The 25,220-nt window shown below is 38.2% G+C and overlaps 1 protein-coding gene across 1 annotated transcript in view; it reads right to left on the bottom strand.

The window, feature by feature from the left end:
- Positions 1-25,220, bottom strand: part of FAAH2 (fatty acid amide hydrolase 2) — a 243,379-nt gene that overhangs the window by 173,837 nt on the left and 44,322 nt on the right. Inside the window, exon 5 of the mRNA XM_063084219.1 lies at positions 21,695-21,814. Within this exon, the coding sequence (XP_062940289.1) occupies positions 21,695-21,814 (120 nt within the window). The remainder of the gene's footprint in view (positions 1-21,694; positions 21,815-25,220) is intronic.

Below are 25,220 nucleotides of genomic sequence, written 5' to 3'. Positions count from 1 at the left end.
CATGATAAACTGGTGTTGGGGGCTAAGGGCTGTGCAGTGGTCATGGCTGGATTTGCCTGGCCTATAGTTCTAGCAGTTGGGGCTGCAGCTTTTAGATGGCATGAGCCATGAAGTGGTGAGCACAGGTGGCTGCTGCAGGGAGCAAGAGGGACTCCCACAGAGGGAGATGGATCTCTGCCCTGGGTGCAGAAAATGGCACTGGCAACCTCCATGGTGCTAAGCACAACCTAGGGCAGGAGTAATTGGGGGTTACTGCTGAGAAGTGCTCCAGCTCAGTACACTCCTGTCTCAAGGAGAATTTCTCTAATTTCTGCTGTCCACTCTCTGTTCTGGTTACCTCTAGTCTGCTATCTTGCCCTTCCCCCAAAGAGCTGTATTCAGTAAGCTCAGCAAACTTCAAAAACATACAGAGAATCTATTCATAAACATAGCAATTAAACACAGATTAAAATAATGAAAAAAATAAACAAATTATGGAGCTGAAAAATACAATGAATGAAATGAAAACTCAATAGAAAGTGTCAAGAGCAGAACAGATCAAGACAAAAAAAGAATTCATGAGCTCAAAGACAGGCTATTCAAAAGTATACAGTCAAAAGAAAAAAGAATGAATAAGAACTTAAGGAATTAATGGGATAACATCAGAAGAGCTAATGTTTAGGTAATTGGGGTTATAGAGAAAGAAAAAAGGATAAAAAACTTATTTCAAAAAAATATTAGCAAAAACTTTCCGGAGTTTCAAGATGGCGGCGGCTGCGGCGGCTGGCACGGAGTAGCTGAGGTGGAAAAGGTGGCCACTGGGCCTCAGGCAGCCGGGAAACTTGTGGACCTTCCTCTCGCCATCTCTTAAGGGAGGACTACTGCTGCTGGCCGGTCGTGGGGGCTCAACGCCACTTTGCCCCCGGCAGGAGAGGCTGCCTCATTTATAGGCAACAGCTTTGAAGTGTGGAGCAGGAAAAGAACTGTTTCTTAGCTGCAAAAGCGAGTCTTGAAACAGGGAACACGGCGCCAGGCCTGCTGTGGATGCAGACAGGATCCCGGAGGCTGGGGCCGCACTGAAGGCGGCCAGCTGCCCTATTCAGGATTCGAGGTTTCAGGCCGGCATTAAAGAAGATTCCTGGGAGCGCCCGAGCCACGCCGCGGGACTGAACAGCCCGAGGCGGCAGCGCCGAGAACACGGAAGGCGACAAACCAGAGACAGAGCGAGCGCCCGACCTGGCACAGCACTGTGAGTGATCCCTGGCACAGCTCTGTTCGGGGGGTGGATGCCCACGTGGCTCCCGCCTGCACCACCAGGCCACTCACCGCCCCAGGGCTGCCTCCATTTTCCCAGGTGCGGGCAGCTCCGCCCTGCTCGGCCATCACTAAGCCCATTTGCTTGGCCTGGCGCGGGGCTTTCCGGAGCCTGCGGGCCAGCCTCCTCTCCCACTCCCTCCATGGTTCTCTGGCAGGGCTGGGGGTGTGGGGCGTCCCGACCAGTGTTGGGAGGGCAAGGAAGTACGGGCGGGCCGACTGTCACTCCACCACACCCTGGACTCCGGCCCCGGTAAACTTCCTGTTACTGGGAGGCAGATACCATCTCTGCGACCACCAGTTTGGAAAAAAGCCTAACGAATTTCTGGTTGGGAATAGTGTGGTAGGAGAGTTCCCAGGTCCGCTTGAACCTGCCGGAGAGCAGGCTGCAGTCGGGCACTAGACTCGGTTTATCCCGGGGGGACACAAATGTGAACAAGACCCGAGAAAGATCTACACAGTGCTACAAAGGCACCCAGAGAGACCGGTCGTCTGTGCCTAGTAGACTGGTCGCCTGAACCTGGTAGACTTCCTGGGCGAGGCGGTGCTGAGCAGGGTCTTGAAGGCCCAGCTGATAGACGAGGGGTGCAAGAGACACACCCCAGCCCAGCACAGTGTGCACAGAGGGGGGAGACGTGCAGCCAGGGAGGCGCAGACTCGACAGAAACCACACACCCGGTGGGGTCGCCACTGCACGATCTAACAGACGGGGCCAGAGCACATGGAACGGGGAGAAGTCCTGTACAGGAAGTGAAAGCTCAACAGAGATCACACACCCTGTGGTATGTAATCCACCAGGCCAGCAGAGTCCAAGCTGACCAGAAAGGTGGATCCCCGGAGAAGCCCAAGACCCGAGGCAACCACACACACAAGACACTAGAGGCCAACTGAGCAGTCACGGCAGGAGCCATACCAAATTGGCAACCACAGTAACATCCTAGTTAGTCATTAGTCTCAAACCGGTGGACTGTGAAACCCCCTGCCACAATGAATAAACACCAAAAAAAAGACACCAGAAATACAAAAAATCAAGAAAGTACACCACCAAAAGTTAATAAATCTCATACTCTAGATCCTATAGAACAAGAAGCCCTTGAAATGACTGACAAGGAATTTCGAGTGATAATTCTAAGGAAACTGAATGAGCTACAAGAAAACTCAGCTAGACATCATGATGAAATGAGGAAAAGTATACAGGATCTGAAAGAGGAAATATACAAGGAAATCAATGTCCTGAAAAAAAATGTAGCAGAACTTGCTGAACTGAAGAAGTTATTCAGCGAAATAAAAAACACAACGGAGAGTTTAACCAGCAGGCTTGTCGAAGTTGAAGAGAGAACCTCTGAACTTGAAGATGGGCTGTTTGAAATAACACAAGCAGACAAAAAGAAAGAAAAAAGAATCAAGGACATGGAAGAAAATCTGAGAGAGATATCAGACAACCTCAAGCGCTCAAATATCCGAGTCATGGGTATTCCAGAAGGGGAGGAAAATGGAGATTCCATTGAAAACATATTCAACAAAATAGTGGCAGAAAACTTCCCAGGTATAGGAAAAATCACAGATCTTCAGATCCAGGAAGCTCAACGATCTCCAAATGTATTCAACCCAAAAAGGCCTTCTCCAAGACATGTCATAGTCAAACTGGCAAAACTCAGAGACAAAGAGAGAATCTTAAAAGCTGCAAGAGAGAAGCGTCAAATCACCTATAAGGGAGCCCCAATCAGGTTAACATCAGACTTTTCATCACAAACCCTAAAAGCTAGAAAGGAATGGGATGATATTTTCAAAATACTAAAAGACAAAGGTTGCCAGCCAAGAATACTCTACCCTGCAAGGCTATCCTTCCGAAATGAGGGGCAAATAGTATATTTCTCAGACAAACAAAAACTGCGGGAGTTCACTACCACACGACCACCCTTACAAGAAATCCTCAAGGGAGTACTGGGTTTGGTTCCTGAAAAATAACTACCACAACCATTAAAAACTAAGAAAAATCTAAACCCGCTAGTACAATAAAAATGGCATTCATGAAGAGAAAACAAGCTAACAAAAACACTATCTACAACCTAAGGATCCAACAAAGAAAGAAACCAAACAGTAAATCAGAAAGCAAGGAACAAAAGACACCTAAGACAACCAAACAACCAATAAAATGCTAGGAATAAATCAACACCTTTCAATAACAACTCTTAATGTTAAAGGCTTAAATTCCCCAATTAAAAGACACAGACTGGCTGACTGGATCAAAAAGCAGGACCCAACTATATGCTGCCTACAAGAGACGCACCTCACCCATAAAGATTCACACAGACTAAGAGTGAAAGGATGGAAAAAGATTTACCATGCAAACAGAAAAGAAAAACGAGCTGGAGTGGCTATTCTTATATCTGACAAAATAGACTTTAAACTGAAAACCATAAAAAGAGACAATGAGGGACACTTCTTAATGATAAAAGGACTGATCCATCAAGAAGACATAACAATCATAAATATGTACGCACCCAATGTTGGAGCAGCCAGATTTATAAAACAAACTCTATTAGACCTAAAGAAGGAAATAGACACTAATACCATAATAGCAGGGGACCTGAACACCCCACTGTCAATATTAGACAGATCATCTAGGCAAAGAATCAGTAGAGAAACACAAGATCTTAACAAGACTCTAGACCAATTGGAATTGGCAGATATCTACAGAACATTCCACCCAACAACCTCAGAACATTCATTCTTCTCATCAGCACATGGATCATTCTCCAGGATAGATCACATATTAGGTCACAAATCAAGTCTCAATAAATTCAAAAAAATTGGAATTATCCTATGTATCTTCTCAGACCACAATGGATTAAAACTAGAAATTAATAACAAACGAAACTCTGGAAACTATACAAACACATGGAAATTAAACAGCATTCTACTTAATGACACATGGGTCCAAGAAGAAATCAAGCAGGAAATCAAAAAGTTTATTGAAACTAATGAAAACAATGATACATCATACCAAAACCTGTGGGATACTGCAAAAGCAGTATTGAGGGGGAAATTTATTGCATTAAATGCTCACTTCAGAAGAATAGAAAGATGGCAAGTGAACAACCTAACACTTCACCTTAAAGAACTAGTAAAACAAGAACAATCCAAACCTAAAGTTAGCAGACGGAAAGAAATCATTAAGATCAGAGCAGAACTGAATGAAATTGAAAACCAAAAAACAATTCAAAAGATCAACGATTCAAAAAGTTGGTTTTTTGAAAAGATAAATAAAATTGACAAACCATTAGCATGGCTAAAAAAAAAAAGAAGAGAGAAGACTCAAATAACAAAAATTAGAAATGAAAAAGGCGATATTACAACTGATTCATCTGAAATACAAGGAATCATTCGAGACTACTGTAAACAACTATACGCCAACAAATTTGAAAATCTGGGGGAAATGGATAAATTTCTGGACACACACAAGCTCCCAAAACTGAACCGTGAAGACGTAGAAAGTTTGAACAGATCAATAACAATAAAGGAGATTGAAGCTGTTATCAGAAGGCTCCCAACAAAGAAAAGCCCAGGACCAGATGGATTCACAGCAAAATTTTACCAAACATTCAAACAGGAATTGACACCGATTCTTAACAAACTATTCCAAAAGATTGAAACGGACGCAAATCTCCCAAACTCATTCTATGAAGCAAACATCATCCTGATACCAAAACCAGGTAAAGATATAACCAAAAAAGAAAACTACAGGCCGATATCCTTGATGAATATAGATGCAAAAATCCTCACTAAAATACTAGCAAACAGAATACAGCAACACATACGTAAAATTATTCATCACGATCAAGTGGGATTCATCCCAGGGATGCAAGGATGGTTCAACATACGCAAATCAATAAATGTGATACACCATATTAATAAACTCAAACACAAGGACCATATGATCATCTCTATAGATGCTGAAAAAGCATTTGATAAAGTTCAGCACTCATTCATGACAAAGACCCTCTATAAGTTAGGTATAGAGGGAAAGTATCTCAACATAATTAAAGCCATATATGACAAACCCACTGCCAATATCATCCTGAATGGGGAAAAGCTGAAAGCTTTTCCTTTAAGAACAGGAACTAGACAAGGATGCCCACTCTCACCACTCCTATTCAACATAGTGTTGGAAGTACTAGCCAGAGCAATCAGAGAAGAGAAGGAAATAAAGGGCATCCAGATTGGAAAAGATGAAGTCAAACTGTCCCTGTTTGCAGATGACATGATCCTATATATCGAACAGCCTAAAACCTCTATAAAAAAACTGTTGGAATTGATAAATGATTTCAGCACAGTAGCAGGATACAAAATCAACACACAAAAATCAGTAGCATTTCTTTTCTCCAATAGTGAACATGCAGAAAGAGAAATCAAGAAAGCCTGCCCATTTACAATAGGCACCAAAAAAATAAAATACTTAGGAATTGAGTTAACCAAGGATGTCAAAAATCTCTATAATGAGAACTACAAACCACTGCTGAGAGAAATTAGAGAGGATACAAGAAGATGGAAAGATATTCCATGCTCTTGGATTGGAAGAATCAACATAGTGAAAATGTCCATACCACCCAAAGTGATATACAAATTCAATGCAATCCCCATCAAAATACCAAAGACATTTTTCTCAGAAATGGAAAAAATTATTCAGACATTTATATGGAACAATAAAAGACCACGAATAGCCAAAGCAATGCTCAGCAAAAAAAATAAAGCTGGAGGCATAACACTACCTGACTTTAAGCTATACTACAAAGCTATAATAACCAAAACAGTATGGTACTGGCATAAAAACAGACACACTGACCAATGGAATAGAATAGAGAATCCAGAAATCAACCCACACACTTACTGCCATCTGATCTTTGACAAACGCACCAAGCCTATTCACTGGGGAAGGGACTGCCTCTTCAGCAAGTGGTGCTGGGATAACTGGATATCGATATGCAGGAGAATGAAACTAGATCCATACTTCTCACCATATACTAAAATCAACTCAAAATGGATTAAGGATTTAAATTTACACCCTGAGACAATAAAACTTCTTAAAGAAAACATAGGAGAAACACTTCAGGAAATAGGACTGGGCACAGACTTCATGAATACGACCCCAAAAGCACGGGCAACCAAAGGAAAAATAAACAAATGGGATTATATCAAACTAAAAAGCTTCTGCACAGCAAAAGAAACAATTAAAATAGTTAAAAGACAACCAGCAGAGTGGGAGAAAATATTTGCAAAATATACATCTGACAAAGGATTAATATCCAGAATATATAAGGAACTCAAACAACTTTACAGGAAAAATCAAGCAACCCAATTAAAAAATGGGCAAAAGAGCTAAGGAGGCATTTCTCTAAGGAAGATATACAAATGGCCAACAGACATATGAAAAAATGCTCAACATCACTCAGCATCCGGGAAATGCAAATCTAAACCACATTGAGATACCATCTAACCCCAGTTAGGATGGCTAAAATCCAAAAGACTATGAACGATAAATGCTGGCGAGGCTGCGGAGAAAAAGGAACTCTCATACATTGTTGGTGGGACTGCAAAATGGTGCAGCCTCTATGGAAAATGGTATGGAGGTTCCTTAAACAATTGCAAATAGATCTACCATACGACCCAGCCATCCCACTGTTGGGAATATACCCAGAGGAATGGAAATCATCAGGTCGAAGGTATACCTGTTCCCCAATGTTCATCGCAGCACTCTTTACAATGGCCAAGAGTTGGAACCAGCCCAAATGTCCATCATCAGATGAGTGGATACGGAAAATGTGGTACATCTACACAATGGAATACTACTCAGCTATAAAAACGAATGAAATACTGCCATTTGCAACAACATGGATGGACCTTGAGAGAATTATATTAAGTGAAACAAGTCAGGCACAGAAAGAGAAATGCCACATGTTCTCACTTATTGGAGGGAGCTAAAAATTAATATATAAATTCACACACACACACACACACACACACACAAACCGGGGGGGGGGGGAAGAAGATATAACAACCACAATTATTTGAAGTTGATACAACAAGTAAACAGAAAGGACATTGTTGGGGGGAGGGGGGGAGGGAGAAGGGAGGGAGGTTTTGGTGATGGGGAGCAATAATCAGCTACAATGTATATCGACAAAATAAAATTTAAAAATAAATAAATAAATTAATAAATTAAAAAAAAAAAAAAAAACTTTCCAAGCTGGTGGAAGTTATAAGTACTCAGATACAAGAAGGTAAAAAGTCACCAATCAGATTCAACACAAATGATTTTACCTCAAGACATACTACAATCAAACCGTCAAAAATCAAAGACAAAGAGAGTGAAAAAAAGCAAGAGAAAGAAAGATCCTCACATATAAGGGAACCTCCTTAAGCCTGTCAGTGGCTTTCTCAGCAAAAACTTTGTAGTCTAGGAAAGAATGGCAGAATATAAGCAAAACACTAAAAGAAAAATACTGCCAACTAAGAATACTTTACCTAGAAAAGATGTCCTTCAGAAATGGAGAAAGAAAGGCTTTCCCAGACAAGAAATAGCTGAGGGAATTTATCAATACTAGACCTGCCTTACAAGTAATGCTAAAGAAAGTTTTTCAAACTTAAGTGAAAAAATGCCAATTACTAGAAAAAAACACATGAAATTATAAAACTCACTAGCAAAAACAAGTACATAGCCTAATTCAGAACACTCTAAACCTGTAAAAGTAGTGTGTAAATCACATATTTCCAGTATATAGTTTAAAGACAAAAACTATTAAAAATAAATATATATACGATAATTTGTTAAGTAATACACAATATAAAAGGATGTAAATTGTAACATCAAATACATAAAATATGCAGGCAGTAAAAGTTCAGAGGGTTTTTTGTATATGATTAAATTTAAGTTGTTAGCAGTTTAAAATAGCCTGTTATAAGTATAACCTATTTTATTTAAGTCTAATGGTAACCACAAAGCAAAAACGTACAGTAGACACATGAAAGGTAAAGAAAAAGGAATCAAATCATACCATTACAAAAATTGTCAGCTCACAAAAGAAGACAGCAAGAGTGGAAGAAAAGAAAAAAAAACGAAACAGAACAACTAGAAAACAAATAACAAAATGATGGCAGTAAGTCCTTACCTTTCAATAATTACCTTGAATGTAAGTGGATTAAATTCTACAATCAAAACACATACAGTAACTGAATGGATGAAGAAACAAAATCAAACAATATGCAGCCCAGAAAAGACTTCTGAAAGGTACAAAACACTGCTGAAAGAAATGAAGGAAGACACAAATAAATGGAAAAATATCCCATATTCATGGATGGAGAGAATTAATATTATTAAAATGTCTATACTACCCAAAGTGATCTACAGATTCAATGTAATCCCTATTAAAATTTCAATGACATTTTTCACAGAATTAAAAAAAAATCCTAACATACATGTGGAATTGCAAAAGACTCCAAATAGTCAAAGCAGCCTTGAAAAAGAAAGATGGAGGCATCACACTCCCTGATCTCAAAACTTACTACAGAGCTACAGTAATCAAAGCAGAATGGTACTGGCACAAAAAAGGACATATAGACCTATGGACACACCCAAAATAAAGCCACACATTTAGGGCCAATTGATCTTCCACAAAGATGCCAAGGACACACAATGAGAAAAAGACAGTCTCTTCAATAAATGGTGTTAGGAAAACTATATATCCACAGGCAGAATGATAAAATTGGACCATTATCTCACCACACACACACACACACAAACACACATACACACACACAATGTATTAAAATTTTAAATGTAAGACCTGAAACTACTAGAAGAATATACAGGGGGAAAATAGGAAGAAAGCTTCTTGACATTGGTATTGTCCATGATTTTTTAAACATGACCCCAAAAGAAAAGTAGACAGATTGTATCAAACTAAAGAGCATTTCATAGCGAAAAATAATAAAAAACAAATGAAGAGAAAATCTGTTTCCAAATCATGCATCTGACTACATATATGTACACACACGTGTGTGTGTGTGTGTGTGTGTGTGTGTGTGTGTGTGTGTATGTATATGTAACAACTATTATGAGAATATGGAGAAAAGGAAAGACTTGTACATGGTTGGTGGTAACATAAACTGGTACAACCTCTATGGAAAACAGAATGAAGTTTCCTCAAAAAATTAAACTATAACTATCACATGATCCAGCAATCCCACTACTGAGTATATAATTTTAAAAATTAAATATGTTCAAGATGTATCCTATGTTTATTGAGACACTATTCACCATAACCAAGATATGAAATCTAAGTTTCTGTTGACAGATGAAAAGATAAAGAATATGTGGCATATGTACACAATGAAATGCCGTTTGGCCTTAATAAAGAAGGGAATCTTGTCACCTGCTACAACATTGATAAACCAGGAGGATATTATGTTAAGTGAAATAAGCCAGGCACAGAAAGACACATACTACATGATCTCACTTATATGTGAAATCTAAAAAACTCAAACTCATAGAGTCAGGGCATAGAATGGTAGTTATCAGGGGCTGGGGAAGGGGTGAGAAAATGGGGAGATGTTGATCAAAGGGTACAAAATTTGAGCTACACAGGAGGAGTAAGTTCTTGAGATCTATTATACATAATGACTAACATAGTTACTGGTAATAATAGTCTATTGCATACATAAAAATTACTAAAAGAGGGCCGAGCCAGTGGCGCACTCGGGAGAGTGCGGCGCTGGGAGCGCACCGACGCTCCCACCATGGGTTCGGATCCTATATAGGAATGACCAGTGCACTCAGTGGCTGGGTGCCGGTCACGAAAAAGACAAAAAAAAAAAAAAAATTACTAAAAGAGTAGTTTTTAAATGTTCTTACCATAATAAAAGAATAAGCATTTGAGGTGATGTATATTATATTTAACTTGATTTAATAATTCCACAAAATATACATATATCAAAACATCACATTGTATGCCATAATTATAATACATAATGAAAATTATATATACAAATATGTATGTAATTATATACATTTTAAAAATTTTTCAACTAAAAATAAATTTTTAAAGAATAACAAATAAATAAATAAGATATAATTATAATATTAAGATGTTTTATGTAATTCCCATGGTAACCTCAACGAAAATACCCGTAGAAGATATCCAAGATGAAGCAAGAAGGGGATCAAAGAACATCACTACAACAGATCAATGAAATACAAAGGAAGGCAGTAAGAAAGTAAAACAGAGACAAAATAGCTATAGAAAATAAAAACAAAATGACAATAGGAATACTTTCCCTATAAGTAATTACTTTAAATGCAACTCAATTTAACTCTGCAATCAAAATACATAAATTGGCTGAATAAATAAAATAACGAGATCATACTATATGCTTTCTACCAGAGACTCACAAGATTTAAGGACACACATTGGAAGAATATGAAAGGCTGGAAAAAAATATTCTATGCAAATAGATCCCAGAAAGAGCAGGGGTGGCCATACTTATATCAGACAAAATAGACTTTAATTCAAAAACTGTCATGAGCAACAACGAATGACATTATAAAATAATAAATAAATAAATTCACCAGAAATATATAACAATTACTTATATCACTAGAGCTACAAAATATATGAAAAATATGTGAAGCAGGCACCTACAGCACTGAAGGGAAAACCAAACAACCACACTCTAAGTAAAGTTGACTTCAATACCCTACTTTCAGTAATGGATATAACAACCACACAAAGGATCAGTAAGAAAACAGAGGGCTTGAACAACAATATAGACCAATTGAACTTAACGGACATACACAGAACACTCACCCCAACAGTAGCAAATACACATTCCTTTTATTTTTTTCTTTTTCAACAGAATGAATCAGATACACATTCTTCTCAAGTGCACATGAAACATTCTTCCTAATAGACCACTTGTTGGGCACAAAACAAGTGTAACTAAATTACAAAAGGTTGAAACCATACAAAAATATCTTTTTCAAGAACAATGGAATAAAACTAAAACTCAATATCAAAAGGAAAACTTGCAAAACCACAAGTATGTGGAAATTAAACAAATTATCTCTTGAACAACAAATGGGTCAAAGAAGAAATCACAAAGAAAGTTAGAAAATACCTCAATAAAATGAAAATAAAAACACGTTTGTATACCTAATACCTAAACTTATGGGATGCAGTGAAAGCTGTATTAACAGGGAAGTATATGGTGGTAAACACATCAGAAAAAGAAGGTAGATCTCAAATAAACCATCTAACTTAACACCTCAAGGGACCAGGCAAAGAACACTGTAGACCCAAACTTGCCTAAAGGAAGAAAATAATAAAGATTAGAACAGTGATAAATAAAATAGAGAATAGTAAAATGACACAAAAAACAACAAAATTAAGAGTTTTTTAAAAAAAGATCAACAAAATTGAGAAACACTTAAGTAGATTAAGAAAAAAGAGAAGGTTAAATAACTGTAAAATTACTAATGGAAAACATAGGAGAAACACGTCAGGAAGTACGACCGGACACAGACTTCATGAATATGACCCCAAAATCATGGGCAACCAAAGGAAAAATAAACAAATGGGATTATATCAAACTAAAAAGCTTCTGCACAGCAAAAGAAACAATTAACAGAGTGAAAAGACCACCAACAGAGTGGGAGAAAATATTTGCAAAATTTACATCTGACAAAGTATTAAAATCCAGAATATACAAGGAACTGAAGCAACTTTACAAGAAAAAAACAAGTAACCCAATTAAAAAATGGGCAAAAGAGCTAAATAGGCATTTCTCAAAGGAAGATATACGAATGGCCAACAGACACATGAAAAAATGCTCAACATCACTCAGCATTCAGGAAATGCAAATAAAAACCACACTGAGATACCATCTCACACCAGTTAGGATGGCTAATATCCAAAAGACTGAGAATGATTAATGATAGCGAGGTTGCAGAGCAAAAGGAACTCTCATACATTGTTGGTGGGACTGCAAAATGGTGCAGCCTCTATGGAAAATGGTATGGAATTTCCTCAAACAATTGCAGATAGATCTACCATATGAACCAGCTATCCCACTGCTGGGAATATACCCAGAGGAATGGAAATCATCAAGTCGAAGGTATACCTGTTCTCCAATGTTCATTCCAGCAGTATTTACAATACCTAAGAGTTGGAACCAGCCCAAATGTCCATTATCAGATGAGTGGATATGGAAACTGTGGTATATCTACTCTGCTATAAATAAAAACAAACAAAATACTGTCATTTGCAACAACATGAATGGACCCAGAGAAAATTATATTAAGTGAAACGAGTCAGGCACAGAAAGAGAAACATCACATGTTCTCGCTTATTTGTGGGAGCTAAAAATAAATAAATACACAAACAACTGGGGTGAGGGGGGGAGGAGGGAAGTAGACACAACAATTAAAATTCCTTGAAGTTGATACAGCAAGCAAACAGAAAGGGTATTGCTGGGGGCGGGGGGGAAGAAACACGACAGGCCAGAAGAAAGTGGAATGACATATTCAAAATACTAAAAGCAAAACATTGCCAGCCAAGAATTCTTTATCCAGCAAGGCTCTCCTTCAGAAATGAGGGAGAAATGGTATATTTCCCAGACAAACAAATGCTGTGGCAGTTCACCACCACACAACCAGCCCTGCAAGAAATTCTCAAGGGAGTCCTGCAACTGAAAACTGAAAAATGATGACCACCATCACAAATACACAAGAAAGATAAAAACCCACCATTAAAACAACAATACCAGTGAGAAAGAGAAAGAAGCTAAATATTGCTACCTTAAATTTCCAACTAAAACTGAAGAGAAATAAAGGGGGAAGTAATGATCAAAAGATATTTAAATCATCTAAATGAAAAGCAATTAAATGACAGGAATTAAACAATACCTGTCAATAACTACCTTAAATATAAATGGATCAAACTCCCCATTCAAAAGACACAGACTCACTGATTGCATTAGAAAGCTAGACCTAAGTATATGCTGTCTTCAAGAGATCCTCCTCACCTGAAGAGACACACACAGACTAAAAGTGAAGGGATAGAAGATATACATGCAAATGGAAACCAAAAATGAACAGGAGTAGCTATTCTTATGTTGGACAAAATAGACTTTAAAACAAAAAAAAAACCATAAAAGGAGACAAAGAAGGCCACTATATGATGATAAAAGAATCTATCCAGCTAGAGGACATAAAAATCATAAATATATATGCACCCAATACTGGAGCACCCAGACATATAAAGCAAACACTCATATCTAAAGAAAGAAATAGGACCTACTATGTAAATAGTGGGTGATCTGAACACCCCTCTCTCGGTGTGGGGCAGATATTCCAGGCAACAAATCAACAAAGAGACACAGGATTTAATCCACAGCTTAGACCGATTGGACCTGGCAGATATATACTGAACATTTCACCCAACAACTAAAGAATATACTTTCTTTTCATCAGCTCATGGAACATTCTCCAGGATAGACCACATATTAGGTCACAAATCTAGTCTCAGAAAATTTGAAAAAACTGAAATCATTTGAAGTATATTTTCAGACCACAATGGACTAAAACTGGAAATTAATAACAAACAAAACTCTGGAAACTATACAAATATATGGAAACTAAACAATAGGCTCCACAATGACCTATGGTCTAAGAAGAAATAAAAGAGGAAATCAAAAAATTTATTGAAGCTAATGAAAATAAAGGTGCATCATACCAAAGCCTGTGGGATACTGCAAAAGCAGTACTAAGTGGCAGAGTTATTGCAATAAATGCTTACATCAAAAGAATGGAATGACTTCAGAGTTGTGGTCAAGATGGCAGAACAGAAAGTTCCCAGCATCACTCTCTCCCAAAAATCAACCAATTTAAACCCATAAAAATGTATACGACAAGCAAACAGATATGAGGTTGCTGGGAGGGACGTGGAGAGGGAGGAGGGAGGGAGGTTTCAGTAATGGGCCAAAATAATCAACCACATTGTATATTGACAAAACAAAAGAAAAAATTTTTTTAATGTAACAACAGGCAAGCTGGGGCCACTGGACCTCAGGGGAACAGGAGAGATGTATGGAGTTTATGAAGGGGGTGAAGCCACAATGAGAGAAAGAAAAAACTGCGCAGAGCATTTGGGGCAGAAGCCACTTTATGGCTGGAACTGCTGAGTGCATGGAGCAGGAGCTGGCAGAAGCTGCAGCTGTGCCCTTTGGATGGAGTTGCTTGGAGATGGCAGGGGTGAAGAGGGCCGTGGTGGCCCTGAGGATAGCAAGACCACTAATAGGTTTCCTGTGGACCCATGCAGGAGCAAGGAGCCAGAACGGTTGAAAAGGGGGAGCCATTCACAAGCCAGTGAGTCATCGCGAAGGACCAGAACAGGACCCATCACATGGGAAGAGGTTGGAGCACGGGCAGTGGGGGAGACAGGCCCACTGGGAGAACACTGGGACACAGCAAGGACAGCTGATCTATGCCCCAATCAGCACAGGACTACATAGAAGAGACTGGTCAGGAATGCAGAAATGCATGGGGTGCAGTTTCATGAAAAGATTCAGGACCAGATCAGACATCTACAAAACCCAGGTACACCGGGTCTCTGGAGAGCCAGAAGTCCCTATAATGTCAACCATTAAACCCTGAGCTGCACAAAAAGTCTTCTCTAGGGAAACAGTAGCAAAGCACCAATTTAACTCGACAACACAGCTCAAGTACTGGTTCCCACAGGAAGTTCCCCTGTTTTAGAAGTAAGCAAAGGACAAAAAATTAGTTTCAGCCCAGGCACAACACCAGCGCCTTGGGGGCCACCTGGGGACCTGGGGCATGGATCCAGGGACTGGATCCCCCACCCATACCCAGGCACAATGCCAGTGCCTCGGGGGCCCATCTGGGTACCTGGGGCATCAAGCCTGAGACCAGACTCCCTACCCACAACCAAGCACACCACCAGCACCAAGGAGCATGCTAAAAACATTACCTCCATGTGGGTGGCCCACTACAGCCACCACAGTAACCATGGCTGCCAAGAAAGTGGCTAGATGTCACAACCACAATGCAGATGGTCTGTCAGCCACTGAAGTGCACTGACACAAGGAGAGTCACCAGCAGACACCAAAGAAAAGAAAAGGATGCCTCTCTCCACAAAGCCTATACCAGAGTGACAAAAGAAGCATCTGCTCTGTGATAATATTGTGGGACTTGAACACATCTCTCAGCATTGGACAGAATATCTTGGCAAGAAATCAAGAGAGTAACCATTACTCTTTCAGAGGGAGAGAAGAAATCTAGGGTTATAGGAGGTGGGAGGCAGGAGGGAGAGGGGGATAGGGAGAGATTGAACAAGGGACATAAAGAAAGTACAATATGTAACAATATACATACAAGTAATATTGATTTGATCAACTTATGTCAACATTGAATCCCCAAAATATGTATAATCAATTATGATTCAATAAAAAATAAATAAGTAAATAAAGTTAAAAAATAAATTTAAAAAGAAGGAATGGAAGGACTTCGAAAAAATAACCTAACACTACGCCTCAGAGAACTAGAAAAAAGCAACAATCCAATCCTAAAGGTAGTAGGTGGAAAGATCAGAGCAGAACTAAATGAAATAGACCCCAAAAATTACAGAAAAGATCAACAAAACGAAGACTTGGTTTTTCAAGAAGATAAATAAAATACACAAACCATTAGACAGGTTAACAAAAGAAAGAGAGAAGACCCAAATAACAAATATCAGAAATGAAAAGGGAGACATTACAACTGATACCATAGAAATACAAATAATCATTAGAGACTATTATGTACATCTGTATAACAACAAATATGAAAACCTGGAAGATACGGTTAAGTTTCTAGACACATACACACTACCCAGACTGAACCAAAAAGAGATAGAAAACCTGTACAGACCAATAACAAGCAATGAGATTGAAATGGTAATCAGCAATCATCCACCAAAGAAAAGTCCAGGTCTGGATGGCTTTACAGCTGAATTCTACCAAACCTTTAGAGAGGAATTGATACCAATTTTCCACAAACTATTCCAAACAATTGAAAGAGAAGCTACTCTCTCAGACTCAATCTATGAAGCCAAAATAACTCTGAAACCAAAACCAGATAAAGACACAACAATAAAAGAAAATTACAGGCCAATATCCTTGATGAACATATATGCAAAAATCTTCAACAAAATGTTAGCAGTCAGAATACAGCAACACATTAGGAAAATTGTACACCATGATCAAGTGGGATTCATCCCAGGGATGCAAGGATGGTTCAACATATGAAAACCAATAAATGTGATACATCACCTCAACAAACTCAAGGAAAAAATCATATGATTATCTCAATAGAGACTGAAAAAGCATTTGACAAAATTCAATATCCCTTCATGATAAACACTCTCAACAAAGTAGGTATAGAAGGAAACTATCTCAACACATAAAAGCCATCTACAACAAGCCCACTGCCAGTATCATTCTGAATGGGGAAAAACTGAGAGCCTTTCCCTTAAAAAGAGAAACAAGACAAGGATGACCACTCTCACCACTTCTATTTAACATAGTACTGGAGGTACTAGCCAGAGCAGTCAGGCAACAAAAAGAAATAATAGGCATCCAAATTGGAAGAGAAAGTCTAACTGTCCCTATTTGCAGATGACACGATACTATATAAGGGAAAACCTAAAGATTCTATGAAAAAACTCCTGGAGTTGGGTAATAATTTCAGTAACATTGTGGGATACAAAATAAGTACCCCCAAATCAGTTGTATTTATATACTCCAATAATGAACTATCAGAAAGAAAAATAAAGAAAGTAAGCCCATTTTCAATAATCACAAAGAAAATAAAATAGCTATGGATCAATATAATCAAGGAGGTGAAAGATTTCTACAAGAGAACTGCAAACCACTACTGAAAGAAATTAAAGAAGATGCAAAAAGATGGAAAGATATTCCGTGCTCTTGGATTGGAAAAATTAACATTGTGAAAAATTCTATACTACCCAAAGTGATCTACAGATTCAATGCAATCCCCATCAAAATACCAATGATATTCTTCACAGAAATGGAAAAAGCAATCTTAACATTCATATGGAACAAAAAAAGATCCCAAATAGCCAAAGTAATCCTGAGCAAAAAATAAATAAAAAATAAAAATAAAGCTAGAGGTATAACCTGTCTTCAAATTATACTACAAAGCTATAGAAACTAAAACAGCATGGTACTGGCAAAAAAAATATGTACTCAGACCAGTGGAGCAGAATTGAGAAGCCAGAAATCACCCCTCAGGCCTACAGCCATCTGATATTGGACAAAGGCAACAAAACACTACAAGGGGGAAAAGACTGCCTCTTCAATAAGCGGTGCTGGGAAAATTGCATATCCATATGCAGAAGAATGTAACTAGATATGCACCTCTCACCATACACTAAAATCCACTCAAAATGGATTAAAGACTTAAGTAGAATTCCTAAAAATGTAAAATTATTAAGGGAAAATATAGGCAAAACATTTAAGGAACTAGGTCTGGGCACAGACTTTATTAACATGAGCCCTAAAGCACAGGTAATAAAAGAAAAATAAACAAATGGGATTATATCAAACTGAAAGTCTTCTACACAGCAAAGGAAATGGTCAACAGTGTGAAATGACAATCTACAGAGTGGGAGAAAATTTTTGCTAACTATGCATCCAACAAAGGATTAATGTCCATAATATACAGGGAAATCAAGCAATTACACAGTAATAAAACAAATAACCCAATTAGAAAATGGGTAAAGGAGCTGAATAGACATGTTTCAAAGGAAGACATACAAATGGCCAACAGGTACATGAGAAAACGCTCACCATCACTAGTTATCTGGGAAATGCAAATTAAAACCACATTGAGATATCACTTCACCCCAGTTAGACCAGCTATAATCAAAAAGACAGTAAATAACAAATGCTGGCGAGGGTGTGGAGAGAAGGGAATGCTCGTACACTGTTGGTGGGACTCTAAATTAGTACAATCACTATGGAAAACAGCATGGAGTTTTCTCAGACAACTACAGATAGATCTTCCATACGATCCAGCAATCTCACTTCTGGGTATATACCCAGAGGAATAGAAATCATCATGTTGAAGGGATACCTGCACTCCCATGTTCTAGCCAAGATATGCAACCAACCTAAATATCCATTGATGGAATATTGGATAAGGAAAATGTGGTATATATACACCATGGAATACTATTCTGCCATAAAAAAAAAAAAAAAAAAGAATGAAGTTCTCTCATTTGCAACATGGATGAGCTTGGAGAAACTTATGTTGAGTGAAATAAGCAAAGCACAGAGGGATAAATACCACATGTATGCACTCATTAGTGGGAGCTAAGAGAGAAAAAAGGAAGGAAAGAAAGACCACAGTGGTTTATTGGACTTGCAGAGGGAGAGAATATACCTAGGGATACAAAGTGGAATGGGGGAAAGGGGGAGGAGGAGGGAGATTGTGGATAATTGTGTGAGGGACACAGGGTACAATCACAATTTGTGGTAATGGGCTGCTGCCAGTATGAATCTAGCCTTCACGTCTTGGGCACAAGAGGTGACAATCAGCTTTGTATCTCATGAATATTCACTAGCAATAAAAAAATTTTTTAAAAGCCCATCAATGGGTGACTGGATAAGGAAATTTTGGTATATATACACAATGGAATACTACTCAGCCATAAAAAAGAATGAAATTCTACCATTTGCAGCAAAAAGGATGAGCCTGGAGAAAATTATTCTAAGTGAAACAATCCAGGTACAGAAAGAGAAATACTGCATGTTCTCACTCATAACTGGGAGGTGAATCCATAAATAAACAAATGAACAATAAAGAGACAGAGAGAGAAAGAAAGAAAGAAACAATAATCACAGTAATACATTGAACTTCTAGAAATCTAGAGGTGGAAAAGTGGAAGGGAGGGGGAGAGGGAATGGGCTAATGAGGAACTGCTCAAAGAGAATGATTGCATATTGAAATGGTGAATAAGCTAACTATACTGATCTATCCACCACACATTCTACACAATTTTCGAAAATCAACATTGCACCCCACATGTACGTATAATTTTTTTTAAAAAAGGGACGTTGTTCCAAAAGTCTGTATTAAAATTAGAAAATATACAAATGGGCAGTATCTACTGCATAAAACGTGAGCAGATCAGATATGATGTTGATGGGGGAGGGGGTAAAGGAGGAATTGGTAAAGAGATGTGAAAATCAACTACATTGTATACTGATAAAGTAAAATACATAAACAAAGAAAACTGTACTCATTAAAAAAATAAAAACAAAAACAATTTATTTCAAAATTGGACAAAATACATGCATAGACATTTCTCCAAAAAAAAATGAAGAAAAAAAAAAAACAATCATGACCAGTGAGCACATGAAAAGATGCTTAACATCATTATTTATCAAGAAAAAGCAAATCAACATAGCAATGAGATACTGTTTTATAACTACTGAGATGGCTACAATTTAACAATGCAAAATAATTATACCTGGCAAGGATATAGAAAAACTGGAATCCTCTCACTTTACTGCTGAAAATGTAAAATTATTCAGCCACTGTGGAAAACAATTTGGTATTTTCTCAGTAAGTTAGATATAGAATTACCATGTGACCTAGCAATTCCACTCCTGGATATGCAACCAGAAGTACTGAAAATGGGTCTTACAAAAGAAAAAAACCAAACAAAGAAAAAAACTGATACACAGATGTTTATAACATCAATAGTCATAGTAGCCAAAAGGAGGGAACAGTCCAAATGTCCATCAGCAAATGTGTGGATCAAGAAAATTCGGTATATCCATACAATATTTTTCAGCATAACGTACTGATAAATTCTACAACACGAATGAACCCTGAAAATTTCATGCTAAGTAAAAGAATCCAAAAACAAAAGGCCACATACTGTATGATTTCATTTATATAAAATATCCAGAGTTTGTAAATCCATAGACAAAAACAGATTAGTGGTCACCAGGGGCTATGGAAAGGGAGAAATGGAAAATTAATACTTAATTGGCGAGTATGCATAGAAACTGCAATTCTCATACACTGCTGCTGGGAATGTAAAATGGTAAAGTCATTTTTCAAAACAGTTTAGAATTTTCTTAAAAAGTTAAAAATATACCTACCATATGATCCAGCCATTCCTCTTGTACGTATTTACCCAAGAGAAGTTAATATATGTTATACAAAGCTTTGTTCATGAATGCTCATAGCAACGTTATTTGTAATAGTCAAAAAGTGGAAATAACCCAACTGTCCATCAACAGGTGAGTGGATAAACAAACTGGATTATACTCATACAATAAAATATCACTCAGCAATAAAAAGAAATTAATACAACAACATGGGTGAATTTGAAAGGCATTATGCTGACTGAAAAAGGCCAGGTGTTTTTAAAAGAGGAAGAAAAAAGTATATCATTCCATTAACATAAAGCTCTAGGAAATACAAAGCTAATTTTTGGTGATAGAAAGCAGATCACGTGGATGTGACAGCAGTGGGAGAAAAACATGATGAGACTTTGGGGAGTGATGTATATGTTAATTATCTTGATTGTGATGATGGTTTCATGGGTGTATACATAAGTCAAAACATACAATTGAACACTTTAGATATGTATTGTTTATTGTATTCAATTATACTTCAAGCAGTTTAAAAAAAAACTAAACCTAATCTGTAACTGTGACATTACAGTTGTATATTTAAAGAACATGGAAATAAAATGAAGTCTCAGGTACAAAACTAAAATGCCTCTGAATTTTTATTATCAAAATGAACACATGGTAGTTTGAGGGGCATGCAGGATGTTCATTTCTCTATAAAAAAAATAAAATGTTTTTTTCCAAATAATAATTCCCTATGTACATGAGAGTGTAGTAAAAGAGAGATTTTCACTCATTGCTTAAGAAAACGTAAATCAATCAGATCTTTTTGAATAACAACTAAACAAAATGCATCAAGATACTTCAGTTGTTACATTTCTGAGAAGCTACAACACTGAAAAAAAATAGTACAAAAAGAGATCTAAAATATTCATGCATGTTAACCATAATTCCATTTCCAGTAATTCACTCTCAGGGTCTAATTATGAGATACAATAAAAGAGTTAAGAAAGAGGAAATAGACAACAGCATTAATGTAATAAAATTTTGGAACCAACACAAATATCATACAATAGGAGATTAATAGGCTAAAGTTTGGGACATGCCTATGATAAATATGCACCCACTAAAATGGCACTTTCCATGACCATTATGACCCCTCCCACCATATTGACATTACCTGGGGAAGGCTTGTGTCCAAATATGCCATTAAAGAAAGCAGGCATACGAATACTACCACCAATATCAGAGCCCACACCAATCACTGAGCAGGCAGCTGCCAAGGTGCAGCCTTCACCACCTATGGGAAACACAAAATATTCTTTTCAAATAAATGAATTAGCTACATTACTATTTGCATAGAATATCTTTTTCCTTTTTCTCACTTTTAATCTTTCTGTGTCTTTAGATTTAAAGTGAGTCTCTTATAAATCACATGAGGATATTTCAAAAAGTTCACAGAAAAAAAGGAATTAAAAATAATATAAATCTTTCCATGAAATTTTTGAAGATGTCTTCTATATTTGGATCATGATTTAATCCATTCTGCCAATCTATGTCTTTTGAGGATATTAATCTATTTACACTTAAAGTAATTACTGATAAGGAAGACCTTACTTCTGACATTAAGGTATTTGCTTTCTGTACGTCTTACAGCTTTATTTGTACTTCTTTTTTTTTTAAGAAAATTTTATTTTACTTCTCAACATACATTGTAGTTGATTTTCATGCCCCTTTACCCGTTCCTCTCCACCCCCGCCCCTACCCCCACATCATATCTGTTCACTTGACTTAAAAAGTTCAAGGAATTTTTGTGATTGTTGTCTTCTTCCCTCCATTACTGACTTCCTTTGTGTTTAGCTGATTTTTTGTAATGGCATTATACTTCCCATCTCATTTCCGTTTATGTATATAGAGATATTTTATTTGTAGTTACCATAGGAATTACATAAAATACCCTAAAGTTATAACAATCTTTTTAAAATTTATGCCAATTAACTTCAATTGCATATATCTTATACAGCTCTCTTCCCCAACTTTATGTAACTGATGTCATAAATTAAATCACAATGTATAAACACTGTGTACATACTAACAAAGATTTAGAATTATTTTTATGTATTGTCTTATAAGTTCTATATAAAATAAAAAATGGTGTTACAAATCAAAATTACACTAATACTAGTTTTTAAATGTGCCCATTTGTTTATCTTTACTGGAGATCTTTATATTTTCATATGGCTCTGAGCTACTGTCTAGCATACTTTCATTCAAATTGATGGACTCCCTTTAACATTTCTTGTAGGTTATATCTAGTGGCAATAAACACTCTCAGCTTTTGTTTATCTAGGAATGTCTTAATTTCTCCCTCATTTTTGAAGAACAGTTTTTCAAGATATAGAATTCTCAGTAGAAAGTTATTTTTATTCCAGCATATTTAATATATCATCCCACTGCCTTCTTGCCTCCAAGGTTTCTGCTGAGAAATCAGATTATAATCTTTTTGAGGATCCCTTGTACAAGATCAGTCACTTTTCTTTTGACATTTCAAGATTCTCTCTGTTTTTGGTTTGCAACAATGTATCTGCCTTGGTCTGAGTTTCTCTGGAATTATCTTACTTGGAGTTCACTGAGCAACTTGAATTTGTAGTTCCATGTTGTTCTTCAAACATGGGAAATTTTGGGCCACTATTTTTTAAAATAATTTTTCTGCCCCTTTCACACTCTCTTCCTTTTAGTACTCCCATAATACATGTATTGGTCTTCCCCATGGTTTCCCATGAGTCTCTTAGTTTCTGTTCACATTCTTCATTCTTTTTTCCTTTTTGCTCTTCAAACCCAATAATTTCAAATGACATATCTTGAAGTTCACTATTTTTTTCTTCTGCCTATTTGAGTCTGCTGTTAAATCCTCATAAAATTTTCTGGAGTGTCAGCAAGATGGCCAACTAGGAGACACTGCTCATCTCTCCAACAAAGATGGAGAATATATTGAATGCACAGCTACACTTAGATGAGAAAAATGTAAGGAGGGAGCTAGAATACATCAAGGGAGCAGCAGAGACATTGGTGAGTGCAGAAACTCGGGATAGTTACAAAAAGAGCCAACACTACCCCATCCCCCAATCCATTGGGGTGGGGATTCAAGAGTTTCTGATCACGGGAATGTGAGCAAACCAGTGACCTAACGCAATGGGGAGTCTGTGCTACCCATGTGGCCATGCACTCTGTCAGAAACTGCTACTGGCACATAAGGTTGTACTGGTCTGGGGAGAGACACATGTGAAGCTACTCCCACCCCCTAGGTCCCAGACTCCTACAGCAAACTTGGGACAGAGACTGGTCCTTGGCTTTGGTCTTGTGTCCCAGGAATGGATGGCTCAGTGCAGCAAGGGTGCCACCCTGAGGACAGAGGGGATCAGTGTATGTACCCTCCAGACTCAGAAATCAGCTTATTCAGGTCAGGTGACCAGGGCCACGGATCCCTATGTTGCCAGGACACTTGCAAAATACCTATTGCCATGAGGAGGGGGAGGAGAACCCACACATCTCTTTCAAGGGTGGCCTCTGTGGCCACACACCCGGTATTGGGAACTCTTGCCAGTACACACGATTGAATCAATCTAAGGAGGGACACAAGCTAAACCACCCCCCCTCGGCCCCAGGTTTCTGTAGCAGTCACATATCTAAGATTGGCATCGACACCTGAGACCATCCTTCCCTTGCCCCTGCAGTGGTTTTACTCTTCTTTAGCCACATAACTATTCCACATTGCCCACACCCACATCCACAAGGGGTAATGTACCCTGGAAGAAGGCAGTCCAGTGTAGTAAGCGTGTTACCTCAGGATGAGGAGATTGGTACACACACTTTACAGAATAAGAAAACTGCCTAATCGGGGCATCTAGCGACAGCTGGCAACCACATATTCTTTGGTGAGGTACTCTTTGCAATTGAAGAAGCCACAACGAGGTAGAGAAGGACTTGTATGCCTCTCTCAGGCACAGAAAAATGCCTGCAGCACCAATGAGTCCACCCAGGGCTGCTTTCCCCAATGAGGAAGCTTTAGAGGGATCCACCAACTCTCCTGGGGACACAGCAGCCCACCCACAGCCCCAGAGATCACTTGCAGGGCAGCCAACCCAAGCTAGGGACATCCAGAGTGTCCCAGAAATGCTCTTAGGAACAAAGGAGCTTGTCCACAACTGTAGCAGCCACAATGGCCACTCTAACTGAACATCTATAGACAGCCCCAGCATCTCTCTTGGGGGCAAAAGGTCACACCCAAACTGCTAACACCTCACTCATAGTGCCCCACTTCAACAGTGGTGTTGCAGATGATCCAGTATCCCTCCTGAGAGTACAGGGCTCTATACACAATCCAGTGATGCCACTTAATGTTGCCAACTTCAACAGTGAAGCTACAGAGTCACTCAATGCCACCCCTGAGGGTACAGGGTTCTCTTCAGAGAATCAGTGACACCATCAAGTCACCTATTCTGGCTGAGGAGCTGCTGAAAACCCTATTATCCCCCTTGAAGCCAAAAGAACTGATTCTGACCCCCAGGAACTACACACAAGTCATCCATTTAAGCTGAAGACTGTTAGAGAACCTATCAGGTCACAGGAGGGTGCTACTGAAGCTGATCAAGGCCACCCATCTCAGCCAAGGAGCAACAGGCACCCAGCCACTTCTCCTAAGAACT

The sequence above is a fragment of the Cynocephalus volans genome, chromosome X (assembly GCF_027409185.1).
Source record: "Cynocephalus volans isolate mCynVol1 chromosome X, mCynVol1.pri, whole genome shotgun sequence".
Lineage (NCBI taxonomy): Eukaryota > Metazoa > Chordata > Mammalia > Dermoptera > Cynocephalidae > Cynocephalus > Cynocephalus volans.
The sequence above is the reverse complement of the archived record's forward strand: the minus strand, read 5'-3'. Positions and strand labels throughout refer to the sequence as shown.